Here is a 17,451-nt window from a genome sequence, read left to right on the forward strand (position 1 = left end):
ATCGGGTCCGTCACTCTCACACCATTCGATGATTGAATCACGGGCACCACACGATTCGCCCTCTCCTTCTTATCCAACCACGCCAATAATTTGCCCGCTTTGTCCCCCACATCATACAGACGACCCTGTTGCTCCCGGAACATCCGTTTGGCCGCATCCGTGACCAAAGACTTATAAGCAAATTGTTTCAGACCCAGGGCATGGAGTTTATCCGATGTGACATCCAACTCTAAGGCAGCCTCCCTTTCAGCAATCTCCCTCTCGAGGTCTTCCACCTCCCGATCCCTCGCCTTCTTGGATTCAACAATAAGGGAAAGGGCCTGCCCACGAATCACTGTCTTAAAGGCCTCCCACAGGGATACCGCAGAGGAAACGGACCCCTCGTTATCTAAAAAATAGGCGTCCAAAGACTTAATCAAAAGGCTGCGGGTCTCGGGGGAGGCAAGGTACCATGGGTTGATAGGAGCAACTCGGCCCGCCGCCTCCACCCCCATCTCAAAACAAAGCCAGAGCGGAGAATGATCGGAAACGCCCCGGGGGAGGTGTCTAATCTCACGCACCGCCGGCGACTGGGCCGCAGGCATCAGGAAATAGTCCAGTCTAGACAAACTCCCATGGGCCCCAGAGTGGAAAGTGTATTGAAGCTGAGTAGGATGCATAAGCCTCCAGCAATCCACCAAGCCAAACGTGTCAAGAAACCCACCCAGCCACTGTTGGGCCGAAGGAGTATCTCTAGGGGGGTGGCGATCGTGTAGACCGGAGAACACAGAATTAAAATCACCTGCAATGAAGAGAGTACTATTAGGGAGGTCCATCAAAACACGGCCCAAATCGGAAAAGGTAGAAGTCTGCAGGCCGGGGGGCACATAAACAGTAAATAAGGAGAGGGTACGGCCATCATAACGACCCACGAGGACAGCATATCGCCCCCGATCATCAAGGATCACATCATCAATAGCTAGGGGGAGGGAAGCCCGAACAAGGATACCCACCCCCCTGGAACCCGTGGTAAACCCCGAATGTGCGGCGAGGCGATAGCCCCACCTATTCATCGCACGACAAGTATTGCCCACCAAATGAGTCTCCTGCAGAAAAACAATATCTGGAGATAAACGTCGTAAACATTTCAAAACCACACTCCGCTTAATACGATCCCCCAGACCATTAACATTCCATGAAACAAACCTCAACCCGCTACCCCCATCCCACACCGCAACGCCGAAACCCCTCCTCAATGAGCATGACATAAAAAACATCAGTAGCAAGATAGAGTCGCCTTGAGAACATAACACACAAACATCGAACTTCCCAACCACCCACCCCCCAACAATCGAGAAAACACCCCCCACCCTGCACCCCTGCAAAACGCTAAAAAGCCACCCCAACATGCAGTGTGCCTGTCGCCCAAGAACCCCCATTCTACAAAAAGACCCCGGAGGAGGAAAGGCTCTGGCCCACCCGCCACCCCAAACAAGACAGATAACGAGGAAAACACACAAACAGTAGAGGCACTTAGGCATAGAATCCCGGAAGAGTTTACTCCATACGAGGGCCCAGGCGTAGATGAATTGTTCAGCTCTCCACACCACCCTCAGCACCACCCGGGTGGGCGGCGGACGCAGTCGCAGGAGGTCGGTCAGGCAGAGAGTCCAGCCAGTCGTTCACAGAATCTGGCCGATCAAAGAAAAGGGTTCGGTCATTGTACTCCACTCGCAGCCTGGTCGGAAAAAGCATAGCGTAGCGTAACCCCATGTCCCGCAGACGCTTCTTGACACCACGGAAGCCCATACGCTGTTTCTGGACCTGTTGAGAAAAGTCCGGATAAAAGTTCACTGTGGCGTTCTCAAAGGCCACCGGGCCCTTCACACGTGATGCTTGCAGGATAGCGTCCCGATCCCTATAATGGAAGAGTTTCGCGACAATAGGCCTCGGCGGGGCACCCGGCTTACCCTGGCCCCCCGGAACACGATGGGCACGCTCCACTGCGAAAAATTTACTCAGTCCAGACGGTGAAAGGTAGTTTTGGATCAGGTCCTCAACCAGGAGATCAACCGAGTGAGGTTCTGGATTCTCCGGAACGCCAACCACGCGCACATTACAGCGACGTGCCCTGTTCTCAAAGTCCTCCAAGCGCCGGGTCATGAAATCGTTCACCCTACGGAGATTACCAATCTCCGTCTGTATCTCCGAGACGTCTGCCGTGAGGCTGGATGACTTGAGATCCAATGACTTCACCTTCTCATTGGTTTTCGATAGGTCGGCTCGAATCAAGTTCACATCAATGGCCACGGTGTCGATTTTGTGGGCCAAGGCCTCATATTGTTGGCCTATCGTCTCCTTCATGCCAGAAATGGCGCCCATGATGTCCTGCAAGGACGGCTCCGTTGACGCGTCCACGATGTGGTCAGCAGCGCTTGGACCGGGCAGGGCGGCTCCGGGGGACCCCTTCAAGTGGGTGTAACGGTCCATAACGTTAGACTGGACCGGGCCCCCGCGCAGGGGCGTCTTGGTCTCCCGTGTCTCTCGGTCCCCTCTGCCCGCCATGTTGGAAACTGCGTCACAAGGAGATTTACCAGGCTCGATGGAATGGGCACAGGAATGTAGGGCTCCGGGATCAAAGGGCCGCCACAAGGGTACCACTAGGATAGAGCCAATCAGATAGGAGAATAAGCCAGCCAGAGGCCCGACAGCCGTCTCGTGCCCCGGGCCCAGCCCAGGCCAGACTCCCCTGCAGATGTCTCAGTCAGAGGCAGAATCGAAACCGAAACTTAAGAGGGGGACCCACAAGTCCAATCCCCCTGCCGCTGTTGTTCAACTCCAAGACGGCCACAGAGCCTCACCCAGTCCCGGGCGCACCTCGAGGGCGGATCCTGAAAGTTCGAATCACCGTAACTCCGGCACCCTGGGTCCAAATCAAATTCCGAAAGTTCCAGGAAGATCAGCCTAGCGTCCTCTACACAAATCCTCGTGAAGAATCAGGATATGTTCAGGATATCATGCCGGGAGTGGCGGGGGTCCGGAGAGCGCTGTGCTCATGCGGCCATCTCGGATGCCCGCCAAGGTCCTCCCCTTTTTCTGTCTTAATTAAGAAATAATTGTTCAACCGAACTTCACTTAGTTGATTCTTCTTATTTTCTAAGTCTAGGTTTTGACAGTGCAGCTGTCAAATAGACCAACTGCTTACAATATACATAGAATGGCCTTTAGGTCCACCCCTTTCAACCATTGTCTTTCTTCAAAAAGACTTTTTCAGGCATTGACTTGAGATTTTGTTGATCAAATATTGGTTCAGCCCGATGGAATAGTCATCTCTCACCTAAGGCTATTGGCTATTTGGGTTTATCCTTCTGCCTCCATTTGAGTTCTTTTGAACTGCATGAGCGACTATTTTAAAACGTTACCCCTCTCTGTCCACTATGTATTACTCTAATATGTTAACAAGGCAGGAATTGGCACATTAAACCTAGACCAAATGACTTTGCTAATGTCATTTTTTTTGTTGCTGTACTTTTACCTTTGCCTTTTCTGCTGCGTTCTTGCATTGTGGTGTGTTATACTGTGGTTGTTGTGTTACATTCGGTTTTGACTGTTTTGTTGTGCTGGGCCCTTTAGCTTTCAGTTGTGTTGTTATGTTGCTTTATGCTATGATATTGTGTATTGCTCTCTTTTTTACCTTAGACACAACACATTCACCCACATTTGAAGACAAAGGCAGAGCATTCCTTTAAATTTCCAGTGACAACATTTAACCTCTGTCTAAGGTGGTAATATTCCGCTCCTCCAGCTTTTCACCTATTTAAGACATCAGTCAACCCCAAACCATAGAGAAAGCACAACTGATGCTCAATTAGGCCCTCATGTGTTCCCCCTGCAAGGAGATACTGAGGCTAAAAATATCGATTCAAGACAGTATCTCCTGTCATTTAAGGATTAGGAATGATTCCCCCCGGAATGTGAAATAACACTCGGACCCGGAAATACCAGGTCTAGTGCTGTATGTTTTACCCTCTTCCAGAGGAAATAACAGGCCCTAATCTGCACACGTTTACTACCTGCTTGGATTACCTGTTACATGTTTGGAGGCCTTTTTGTTTGCCCTGGCTTGATAGAGTGGGGAGAAGAGTGGGGGCAGAACAGAATTTCTTCAACTTCAGCTGGGGGAGGTTTTATTGCTCTCCCATATTAAAGCATGTTGGTGGGCGGGGCTGGAGTCTGGAGTTTGAGGGCTCCATAATTCTGACCCAAAGATGCCTGAAAACCTGTCGCCTTGACCGGTATCCCCTTGAGGATACCATTCTGAGGCACTGTTAATGAGGGCTATCTGTATTCCTGCCCCCTATATTTTGCACATCTTATGAAAGAATAACATGTTCTCTACGCACTTTTGACCCTGCTGAGCTGTCTTTTGCCTCAAATTTTGCAATTGTAAAGGGAACATACATTTTATTGAAATATAAAGTAGCAAGAGACAAACTATATGTAGTCTAAAGAGCAGATCATGAAATGCTTGCTTGTGCTTTGACCACTACAAGACAGGCCCGGACTGCTGGTGTTTTTTAAACTGGACATTACCTGGGTGGGCTGGAACCTTTGAAAGCTGTTTTTAGGGCAGGGACCGCTGCGGACGTCTGTAAATTTCTCCATTCATCCCAATAAACTAAAGCAGGCACTAGGGAACTTCATGATAGTGTGAGATGAGTACGAGAGAAAAAGAGAGATGAGAGAGGTAGGTGGACGGGTGTTGGCTAGTTTGAATATTTTTGATAGGCCAGCCCTTGGTTCCAGACTTGCCTTAATTCAGGGGTGGGGGCGTTACATGTATTCCCTTTGTCAGAGCATGACTAATGGGTGCTATTTCGGATCAATTTTATGTATTTATTTATTTGATTTTATACAGCCCATACTTTACCCAGAGGTGTCAGAGTTCTTTACAATAGAGCGAAGTACATTAGATCAAACATTACAGGTAACATGGTAGAGCTGACAAGACGTATAACTACTTGAGTTACACAGAGTGATGGTTACTCAAGTTGGAGCGATTAGGGTATCAAAAAGTACATATTCCACCGTTGAAGCGGAAGGATAACTAGTTCTCCAGTGAGGAACATGAAACAGTCAGATAAATTATCGGTAACAGTGTTTTTGTAAGAGAAGGGTTTTAATTAAGGTCATTTTTGATTGCGAATGCGAGTTGCAATGTTAAGTACATGGCATGAAGTGCTCCTTTTGCAAACGCCTGATCTCACCGAATAAGTCATTGAGGCCAGGGCGGGCGGAGGACGCAGGCACTCTTCAGGCTGGGAAGTGAAGTTTGCGGAACAGAGCCCAGCAGCAGGCGGTGGAAAGCAGAGCCCGGGAGTTTCGCTGGAGTCGCCACAGCAGGGGATGTGTGGGCAGAACCGTGAGGCAAGCGCTGCCCGGCATCCTCGACAGAAACCACAGCGCGTCAGTCTGTTCCGGCGCTGGCACGAGCGCACCGCGCCGGGATGCGCCGCTTCACCGCTGCCCACGCGCTGCGCCTTCACGTCTTCCTCCTGTGGAGCCTCGCGAGCGGAAGGAGAACGGACTACACGGGGGAAGAAATACAGCTGCTGCTGGATTTACACAACACGTACCGAGCGAGAGTTAATCCTCCAGCTGCAAACATGATGAAACTGGTATGCCGCTCCCCTGACTTGTCCGTTTTATTTCTAATAACTAGTTTTTTTGAATAATGTTTCATATCGCACCTGTGGCTTTTATAAGCACCGTAAATAACATATGTCCCTATTATTACATTAATAGTGCGCAATTTACCGACCTCGAAAGGATGAAAGGCTAACTCTGCCTAGTCACAGTGGAGCTCGTGACCACCGGATAACTGCATTTGGCATTGACGAGCGTCCCACGTCGTCACCTCGTTGTATTCATTTTGGTTTCAGAATCTTTAGAAACATTTAATTAAGAAATAGTTTGTTTAGCCTTGCTGCTTTATTAGGGCGACCAGACGTCCCGGATTTGCCCGTACAGTCCTGGGTTTACCATCTCAAAATCTGGTCACTCTGCTCTATCCGGGGAGATATTACCTCAGAGGTTTTTGTAACTTGATGAGCCAGTGAATCTTGCAGAGGTGTTCACCATGAATAAATTGCGCATGAATACATATTTCCCTCTCTTGGCACTTGATTTGTTCTTGTTCAAAATTTGCCAGTTCTAGTTAGTCTCCTCATATTTTTCTCGAGAAAAGTAATTTTTTTTGTTTTTTTACAAATATTAGATTTTTGTAGAAAAGTCACCCTTCGGCAAACATTTCGTTCATTGTATGCCAAAGTGAGGTTCTTAAACAGCAAAAGACATCAGTGCTTCCAAAATTTCAGTGTCACTGATTTGTCAACATTCACACTTCACTTCAGCGTTCAAATAACAACTTATGTACAAAACTGTGCCATTTTAACACATTTCACACACTAAAAGTTATTCTAATCTTAGATTCGTAAAATATGTCGGTACTAATTCATTGTATAAAAAAAGGTGAAAAACAAAAACCTGGCGATTAATTGTAGTGCCTGAGCAAACCAAGCTACACCAATGTAATGACCCCACACAGTTGGCTTATACAGGTACATCTTAAGGATTTTGGGGGCCCTGGCCCAAATGTAGTTAGGGGGCCCCTGTTCAGAACAGCTTTGATTGTGTGATCCAATTTCAGTTCTTTCGTGCCCTTTTGGCCACGTCACTGACAGTGCACAGGCACAATCATCCAAATGCTAAATGTGTTTACATGTAAATTGTAAAAAAATTTAAATTGATACTTGTATAGCGCACTACTCATCCGCAAGGGTCTCAAGGCGCTTGTACGAATACCGCTGTGGAACCCATCCTGGCTTTTCCTGTGAGGTGTCCACTCCTGGGAGCCCCCAAGGTGGAGGGCAGGCATCCTTAGTATTGTGGGGGCTGTTGTGGAGATTAAGCAAGCTATTGCCCAGAGTTGCAGAGTGGGACTCCATGATTGGAATAGGCACGAGGCAAGAATTATCAGGTCTGTGGAATTTCTTTGAGCTCAAGACCCGCAGAGGCGAGGAATTGAACCCTGGTCCCGGGCTAGACCTCTGCATCAGGGTCTGCCGCTCTAACCATTGAGCCACACTTCTCCACATGGAATATCCAGGGATAGCAGCAGTGTGTATTTCCAATATTGTAACACAGCAGCAGCTCACTAATATGACTGCAAATCATCTCTGTGACACTCTCTCATTTCTCATGTGTGGTGTCCTGTTTTGAGCTAGGAGAAACTTTTATTTGGATGTTGCATGAAAACAGTATTTCAAATAATCTGTTTAGTAATGATTAAAGGTCATCAGGGCAAGACTCTCTGCAGAAGAGAGATGGCTGTATGGGGGAAGGAGGGGGCTGAAATGCTGGGGCCCTTTGCCAGAGTCCATTTTGCCCATGACCTAAAACGTCTCTAGGCTCATAATAACACCTGGTAGTTACAGCTCTATAAAATGGAAATGTTTGCAGCCGCTAATACAGATGTAGCAGAGGAGTAATGGAAGTGGGTGGCAAAGGGAGGAGTCATGCTTCCTTTCTCATTCCATTGGTTTGATTTCTTAACTCTAGAGCTCCTTTACTCTTTCCCCACAACATGCAAACATCCTCGTTTTTTTAACACCATGCCTTCACGGAGGCAGGTAAGTGACATTTTGTACACGTATTCAATGATGGGTGGAGCCAGAAACACAGCCCAGGATTCTGCAGCTCCTGCATGTTGATTGGCTGGTTTGCAGGACCAGCACTGTAAGTCACACTGCGTTAGTATCAATATGGCATGCCACATTTTGCAGCAGTGCCAGGATCAAAAGAGACAGCTAATTAAAAAATAGTAGTGATCACTGTGAGGGAGATGGAGTGTGAGTTTCTGTATCTGTCGAAGAGTGCTGTTCTGCAAGTATATTTCTGTACATGTATGTGTCTGGGTGCATGTGAGCGAGGAAGATGTGACTATGTCATTGTTTTTGTCTCTACATCTTCCAGTATCCCACTCAGCAGCCACGTGTCTGGTGCACCAGATGTTAGGAGCATTTCTTTATTGACGGGGGGAACACTTGCATAATGGTGGTTATACTTAAAGTACTGTGGGAAACCAAGTTTTGACACCGCCCATACCTGCATTATACGGTTGGTTCTGTCATAATATTGACAATACTTACTGAGCATATTGTGAGCATTCATGGTATGATGGTAATCAACCCTAGTATGTTATTGCTCACCCTTGCAAAACAATGAGATTACTTGGCATACTTTGAGCATTCATCGAATGATAGTAGATATCCCTATAATCTGAAGATCATATTGTGTATGTATGATGGACTCTGTGTGCTAAGTGGCATAGAAAGAGAGGTGCGGGGGGCGTTCCGCCACAGACCGCACGAGTCTTCAGCTGTTGTGGGGCAGCAATCAGAGGAATCTCGCCAGCACCCTGCTCCTCGTCAATGATGCTGTCGCGGAGCAAAAAACAGAGGGACCGCCACGGCCAAAGGTCTAGCTACACCACTGTGTACATGGCTGTCAGTTGTACAATTGAGAAATGACTGTTAGAACCCTTTTCAGAAGGCCATTGGACACACAGGGTCTACCGGGCCCAACTGTGGTGGTTGAGGTCTTTTACTCCTGATATCTTGGGGCCCGACCTACAATGGATCCTGAGCAACTGGGCCAAGTACCCCTTCTGCATTTGACTCTCAGTGGTAGCTGTGGACCAGCAGTCAAAGACTCCCTCGGGTGGGGGGTGTAGATACAGGTTAGTGAACACAACTTATTACTCAATACTCAAAGTTCACTCAGTGATGTCAATAAATCAATGTCTATTTTTTATATAAAAAGAAGGGTTTTATTTCTAACTGTACGCATCCAAAGAAGTACATGGCATTCACCAGCAACAACACAATCCCTTTGAGGTTAGGGCTCTAGTGTTTATTTGGCAAATCCCTGTCTGACCCAGTTCCTTGCATTGTGGTCAGGATTATTTTCCATTCATTGGTGGCTGCATCTAGAGAATGCTTACTAGTAGGCCTTATTCAAGAGTCCCCTTTGACTCTTAGGAGATAGTAAAACGTTTATATGGTGCTGCAACACCCTCAGCAGATAGTCTCACAGGGCCTGACAGGTCCAAATCAAGTCTTAGCCGCTCCAGCAGCACAGGAGCATTCAGTGTATCTGCGGTGCCCCAACCACGGGTACTTACAATGCTCTGATCCTGCTCAGTGGATATGGGTCGCTCATGGTACGTGCAGCAGCAGGTGCAGGCTGTTTCCCAAGTGCGGTGCCAGCTTCTACTGTGAACAGAGATGCTCCAGGCTTTGGCTGGTGCATTAAGTTCAGTTTTTTCCCACAAGGGGGAGGGAGTTGATCTTCCTGTTCCCCACCGTATACCAGCAATGGACTGAAGTGCTCTCAGCATCCTCTGGAGTCCACTGAGTCAGTCATGGGTCAGGTCTCAGTGCTAAATTTCGCACGCAGGTCGCAGCTTCAGTTTTCCCAAGCGACGGCCTGAGTTGGCAATACTCAGTACCGGCAGCACCTGCTGGCATACACATGGCATTTGATGCACAGCTCAATGCGCAGCGGCACTCTCCTGGCATATGAGGGTTGCTGATTCACTCCTGCACACGGACAACGACCCAATAGGTGCACAGCCATCTCCTCACACCTCGCTCTGGGAGTCCTCTCAGTAGGACTCCCACTGGATCTCGCTCCCTCCAACGCTCACCTCTTCTTCACAGGGCACTCTGGTCTTGGCAAGTAGGCATGCGTTGATGCTCCAGACTCTAGGGAAGAAGGTCCAGGTTTCCCTGGGTGACATCCCCTCACCCAGCAGGGAGACTAGTAGGGCTTGACCTCCAGTCCTGGTCACAGGCAGCCGCGGGCCGTGGAGGGAGTTCGGTGGGGCAGAGAGGCGGGGCGGGGGAGGGACAGGGGGGGGGTGCTAAAAACCGGAATATGGATAATTGGAGGTAAGTAAACAATTTAATAAATAAAACGAATTACGTAGCGCGCTCTGCATCACATTTTGCAATGCAGGGCGCACTACGAAATTCGTTTTGTTAATTAAATTGTTTACTTACCTCCAATTATCCATATTCCGGTGTTTAGTACCCACCACTCTGCCCCTCCCCCGCCCCGCCTCTCTGCCCCACCGAACTCCCTCCACGGCCCGCGGCTGGTCACAGGCAGAAGTTTTGGAGAGCTTCCCACCCTCACACAGCCCATCTGGCTGCTTGGCAGATGACAGATTTTGGGATCTCAACTTCACCTTCTCATAGTTCATTTTTAGACATCAAATATGATTTAGGGTCTGGATCTTTGAAATTTTAAGTTAGGGTTCTGCTTCTTTTGAAGTGTAAACCTTTCACTCTCTTCTTCCTCTTCAAAGGCTATTTATCACAGCAGGGGAGACTCTGAAGCTGATAGTCCCACAACACAGGCAATGGGAGTGACTAGAGTTCACACCTGGATGTCAGCCTCAGTGATATGTGCATCAGAAGGTTAATCCCGAGCTCTCAACCTTACTCTTTATGATTCCTTTATCAGCCTCATTTTCTTCCTGAGATGTGTCCAGGCCCTTTTTTGTGATCTATTGCTGAATCAAAGAGCATCCTTTTGAAGTGTACAAGGGAAGTCGCTCTCCCCCTTCCTCCAAAATCTGTCTGGGGTATTCCTCCACTCCTCATTTCTATTGGTAGCTCCACCACTAAAGCGGAGAAGCATCGCTCCACTGCTTCTGAGCAGTACAAGAAAGGAAAAATAAATTGATACTAACAGGATGTTATTATCATTTTATTTTTCTCTATTGAGCCAGGTTGAGCGAGGCAGGGCTGGGCTTCTGTCACAGTGCAGGAGGAAGAGTGGTATATGCACCTTAAGTAAACATGACGGTTTGGCTGACCATCTTGGGCCAGCCAAACAGTCATTTGCACTTAGCATGTTCTCCACCGGGCTGTAATGCACAGCCTGGGTGTAAATCGTGCACAGGCTCACAGTTCCCATCTGAGCACCGAACCAGGGCACTCAGACCAATCACAACACTGCTGGTATGGGGACAGCAGCGTTGTGACTGGCGTAGGGGAGCCTGGGTGCTTCCTGCCTCTGGAAGTGAGGAAGAGCAGAAAACGACGAGAAGCGTGAGGAGTGAACAGGTAAGTGATCTTTTATTTCTCATCCCCCCGCCCTGCCACCTCCGTTCTGCAGCTTCCACCACTCCTCATATCTTCACCCAGGCAAGTCTGTGTTTCTCAAAATGGAACCCAGGATCCTCCATGTAATGAATCAATGCAGGCACACTTGCACTTAGTGTACATAATGCACCATTGCAGGCACACTTGCACTTAGTGTACATACACGGCACACATACTGTCCAGTACTGTCTCCTCCATGTAAACACACACAGTGCCAGCACAAACACTCACCATGCGTGCGCTGCACACCACTTAACCCATCATGAATTGTACTTTTTGCATGCACACATACATTTCGCACATGCTGTCATGGTGCATGCACAGCACAACATTACATCTCTCATGTAATGTATTACTTGCAGGTATACATACACTTAGTACTTAAACTAACCATACATACACACTGTAGTGTTCTAACCCTGTACTGTGCCCTTCCCAGGCACTCACACATCTAGCTTAGAGTACCCACTCCTGTGCTGCGCAGCACTCTACATCTAACTGATGTAGGCAAAGGGTGAGTTAAGTACGCAGCAAAGAGACCTTTAAAAAGGTGAGGTGGGCTTCATTCCAGTGACACAGTGTAAAAAGGACCTGTGAACTCCTACTGATCACAACACAGTATGCTGGCACCACAGCATTCGTTCTGCTTAACTCTTGGTGAAGGCGGTTGCCTTCCACCACTATGAGGGTGCCCCTCCCAATCCATGAAGACGACAATCCGTGAGACAGGCCTATGTCATGGTGCACACGCATGATCTGTGTTTGCTTATGACAACAGAAATCAGCATTAGGAATCCAGACAACAGACCAGTTGGGCACTCAGGGCAGGGGTAGATGACATGTGCCATGCAGAGGAATTTTCTGTCCCTAGAATGATTAAAGTACAACGTAGATGTTTGGGGATCAAAGATTTATTTACTAAAAATAAAAATGCTAGTATTTGGGGAAAATATATATTTTCATATAAATGAAGTGCTTTTGTTAAGGAGAGCATATTTATTCAAAATTAAAGGCCATGATCTGACAGCAAAATGTCTATATTTCTAGAAACTTACAGCTTGATTTTTGAGGACCAAATATTGCCCTTCTGAAATATAGTTAAAGCTGATATTTAAATTTATGTCTATTTCAGGAGAGCTACTGCTGGTGTCTCTGGTGCCAGAGCATACTTTCAGCAATAGCCAGGTCTTCATATATCATGTAGATTCATTACATTCTCTACAACACTGAAGATTTTTAGGGCATTATGACTGTTGCTGTTTGATGACCGAGGGTCTGATTTATAGTTTGGCAGACAGGGGGCTCCATTGCAAATGTAACAGAGTACACTGTACGCCGAACTGACGATCTACATGCCCATTTAGGGTTGGGAGGACTACCAGCTTTCCCTTGACAGAGGCGAGAGGCAAATTGGCGTCATTGATGGAAAGCTTTTTCTGACAGCCTGGTGTAGTAGGGAATTAACCCACCCACCCTATTTAGGGTGGACTGTGTGATGTCCTTTTTTAGGGCTCGGCCTACGTCACCACTTCGTCAGAAGTGGGGCGGAGCTCCGAGTCGTTTTGTTACGGGGCTCAGAATAGTGTAGTAAAAATTCCTCAATGCGCGAGATTTTTCGGTAGTTTTTTGCCATCTGCATGGTAATTGGTCCTCGCGGTGCTGTGTTTGTAGTAGCCTTCACGCAATAGGCCATATGGATTTCAGTTTCGGCACTTCCTGCATATTCTGTGCGGTTATGCGCAGGGGAGTGTAATACATTTTCAATTACGAGCTGTCAGGGTGCCGCGGTAATAGAATCCAGATGGTCGGGGCGCGTTCACCAGTCTGCTTCCTTTCATGTGTAAGTGTTGGCACATGTAAATGTGTAAATGTAAATGTATTTGAGCTTGTAAAGCGCACTGCTACCCGTCCACCGGTCTCCTGGCGCTGTATAACTCTGGGGAACCCGTCCTGGCTTTCCCTGTGGGATGGTCCCTGCTGGGAGTCTCCAAGGTGGAGCCAGGCATCCCCGGAATTGATGGGGCCGTTGTGGAGATTAGGCAAGCTAATGCCCAGAGTTGCCGAGTGGAACCCCTGATTAGAGTAAGCACCGAAGCGAGAATTATCGAGTCCGCTGACCAAGGTCCACGACCCTGCCGCGTCGGGAATTGAACCCTGGTCCCGGGCTGACTTCTGCTCTCGGGTCTGCCGCCTCTAACCAGTGAGCCACACTACTCCCCATGTGTTCACTATCTCCAAAACACACACACACATACACACACACACACACACACACACACACACACACACACACACACACACACACACACACACACACACACACACACACACACACACACACACACACACACACACACACACACACACACACACACACACACACACACACACACACACACACACACACACACACACACACACACACACACACACACACACACACACACACACACACACACACACACACACACACACACACACACACACACACACACACACACACACACACACACACACACACACACACACACACACACACACACACTCTCTCTCTCTCTCTCATTCACTGGAACTCACCAGTACACACACATGCAAACACGTGTGTTCACTATTTCCAGCACACACTTCACGCACACGGACACACACACACTCTCATGCAATCCCCTGGCTTCTTCCGCCAGACTAGCACACACTGAGCTCAGAAAGAAGCCTCCTTTCAGCTGATCTGCCTCAGACCCGCCTCTGATAGCAGCGAGTGGCCCTCAGGTAGAAATTTGCGCTTGATTAAGTACTTTTACATTCACATAACTCCGAGATTATGTCTGTGCAATGTCTGGCACTTGAGGCACGTGAACAGCGCACACAGGGATAGACGCAGTACAACTCTCACCAGCTATTAAACACATACATTTTTATTTTCATCACACCAACTAAATTAAGGGGGAAAACATGTATCGCTTTTATTGCAAAGACAATGACCGAACATTTGACACACAAAGGCACGGTGTTTTTTGCGTTGATAATACGGTTTTATTTCTTGGGTGTTGGCGAGCGGACCTGGAGATGGGGAAGGTAAATCGCACGGCTTTCTCCCCACAGCTTTGCTTTTCTTTTTTTTTTGTTACAAGAAAAAGCACGCAAGCCCAGATCCATTTAATTATCGTAACAAGACGGCTCGGAGCACCGCCCCACAGAGTGACAGTGAGTGCAGAGTGACAGTGAGTGCAGAGTGAGTGCAGAGTGACAGTGAGTGCAGAGTGAGTGCAGAGTGACAGTGAGTGCAGAGTGAGTGCAGAGTGACAGTGAGTGCAGAGTGACAGTGAGTGCAGAGTGACAGTGAGTGCAGAGTGAGTGCAGAGATAGTGAGTGCAGAGTGAGTGCAGAGTGACAGTGAGTGCAGAGTGAGTGTAGAGTGACAGTGAGTGCAGAGTGAGTGTAGAGTGACAGTGAGTGCAGAGTGAGTGCAGAGTGACAGTGAGTGCAGAGTGAGTGCGAGAGTGACAGTGAGTGCAGACTGAGTGCAGAGTCACAGTGAGTGCAGAGTGAGTGTGAGAGTGACAGTGAGTGTAGAGTGAGTGCGAGAGTGACAGTGAGTGCAGAGTGACAGTGAGTGCAGAGTGACAGTGAGTGCAGAGTGAGTGCAGAGTGACAGTGAGTGCAGAGTGAGTGCAGAGTGACAGTGAGTGCAGAGTGAGTGTAGAGTGACAGTGAGTGCAGAGTCAGTGTAAAGTGACAGTGAGTGCAGAGTGACTGCATAGACAGTGTATAAGGGTGCAGGGTGCACATTGTGTGAGTGTGCAGGATAAACAGTGTGTGACTATGCAGGGTGACATTGGGAGTGTGCGGGTGAGCAGTGTGTGAACGTGTAGGGGCAGTGTGTGAGTGTGCAGAAAACACCGCACACACATACACCACACACACATACCACACACACACACACCATACACACACCAAACACACATACACCACACACACATAACACACACACAAACCACACACACCTCACTCTCTCAACACCACACACTCATCACCACTCACCACAACACACTCACCACCACACACTCACCCCCACAGACTCACGCCCACAGACTCACCACCACACACTCACCACTACACACAAAACAACACACACAACAACACACCCCCAGCCGTCAATGAATGCTTTCACCAGGCACAAACACCAACAACCATCAATGTACGCTTTCACCAAAAACAAACACGACCATGCATCAGTGCCGCTAAACACCCACGCACACAACAAACAATGTCAGTGCAACTTTCACCAAACACACACACACACCAACAGCTGACAGTGCACCAGCCACTCTTTCAATTGGCACAATCATCAACAGCTGTCAGTGCACCCTTTCACCAACCACACGCATTACCATCCAGCTCTGTATGCTTGACAGCCACACTCAGTAACAGCTCTTACTGCACGCTACCACCAGTCATACACACCTCAAGCCACCACTGCACGCTTCCACCAAACACACACACCAACAGCCATCACTGCACAATTCCTACAGGCACACACATCCACCACCCATCAATGCACACACCAATTGATAATGCATCCACCAATTAATATTGTACCTATCGCAATATGCTGCACTTTACCTTTTAAAGATAATGCGTTAAAGTGCAGCATGCCACCATTGATAACCTTTCAATCCAACACACATATCTCCAACACACACCACATGCTTCCACTCCAAAATACATGCCTAAAACACATTGCCATTTACAATGCCATTATCTCTAACTCAAACAAACCCGAGCCCTAATGCATTCCTAATGCTTGTTTCTGTCTGTCACGGCCAGCTAAAACCTGGTGGCAAGGGACAGAAAAAAGCAAATAATGACCCTCAACACACTAGGAAAAAACTCCCTGGGTCTGAGGGTCTCCAGTTTTTCTAGTTTTTCAATAACAAACTCGCACATTGTTTTTGAAAGACAAAGTTTGTTAAGATTTGTCGGCTGGCCAAACTTTTTGAACCTTTTTGTACTTTCACAAAAGACGCCATGATGACAGTTCCTGTCATGGTTCAGAAATCCCCAGTTGGCCAGCGGTGCTCTAACTTTGGCAGACGGTAGTCCTTTAAGGTGACAGATGTAATACCCTCCACCACCCTGCAAGTACCAATCCCTAAGCTCTAGATCTGGCCCTGAGAATGTAAGATTGGTCTTAACAGCTGTCTGAACCTGTAAAGTCTCTGTGAAGTGAAGAGTAGTACTGTTGTATGAGATTTTAATATCTGTCTTGATTGTGAAATCTAATTCTGCTGTCTATGGAAGGAGATTGCGAGTTTGGTTTGTTGTTATAATTTCCATCCTGCCCCTTTCAAACGTGACCGAGGAACTACTCAGTAGGGGCAGGATTGAAAAATGGCAGGTAGTAAATGAATATATAAAGAAAGATTTTATATATATATATATATATATATATATATATATATATATATATATATATATATATATATATATATATATATATATATATATTTAATGAAATTAGAAACCATGTGAACATACCTACCCAGAGTTTTTGAACCACCTCTAGTAGCAATGGCTTTTAAGCCCATTTATATAGAACCTTTACTGAAAAAATTTATCTTTTCATACTATATTGTCCAACTTTTTATAATGAAAGTGAAACATGAATATTCCCAAGGAGGGCCATAGGAGAATGAGGCTTGCCGCTTCCGAAACTACACCCTTTTAGTCAATTCAATTTAGGTCACATTATGTGCTAATATTAACAATTTCCTCCATTTTTACAAACTTTTCTTTGGGGAGGGTGAGTAGGTAGAAGTCATGCTTACATGGTTGCATCCCGTACATACACATCTTTTCTTCAAAGGATCCTTTGTATGACACATTAGGCGTGCTTCCAGATCCTTGGGCTACTTACTAGCTGAGGAGATGTGGTCACATGCTAATGTAGACTACTTTTAAACTTGGAGACCTGGGGTTCTAATCCGGTCTTCAGCACTTGTCTCAAAATTGTGAGCTTCTGGACAAATCACTTAATCGCTCTCTGCCTCAAATTGTAAATATGTGTACTGTAACTTAAAAGTATTATTCCCTTCTTGATGTACAAGATCTTGTATCATCTCTCGCTATTCTCCATTACTGCATAGCACACTAAGTAGGTTTACACTATGTAAATGTCAATATGTACATATGAACTACCAGTCACTCATAAGCTACTCGTTGGTGACCCCTGAACTACAGC

General features: G+C 47.3%; 1 protein-coding gene across 1 annotated transcript in view; it reads left to right on the plus strand.

The window, feature by feature from the left end:
* Positions 1-5,196: 5,196 nt before the first annotated feature.
* LOC144798394 (cysteine-rich venom protein tigrin-like) overlaps positions 5,197-17,451 on the plus strand; it is a 396,128-nt gene continuing 383,873 nt past the window's right edge. Inside the window, exon 1 of the mRNA XM_078669247.1 lies at positions 5,197-5,657. Coding sequence (XP_078525373.1) covers positions 5,487-5,657 — 171 coding nt within the window. The 5' untranslated portion in view covers positions 5,197-5,486. The remainder of the gene's footprint in view (positions 5,658-17,451) is intronic.

Source organism: Lissotriton helveticus, chromosome 12 (genome assembly GCF_964261635.1).
Source record: "Lissotriton helveticus chromosome 12, aLisHel1.1, whole genome shotgun sequence".
In the NCBI taxonomy this organism is placed as follows: Eukaryota; Metazoa; Chordata; class Amphibia; order Caudata; family Salamandridae; genus Lissotriton; species Lissotriton helveticus.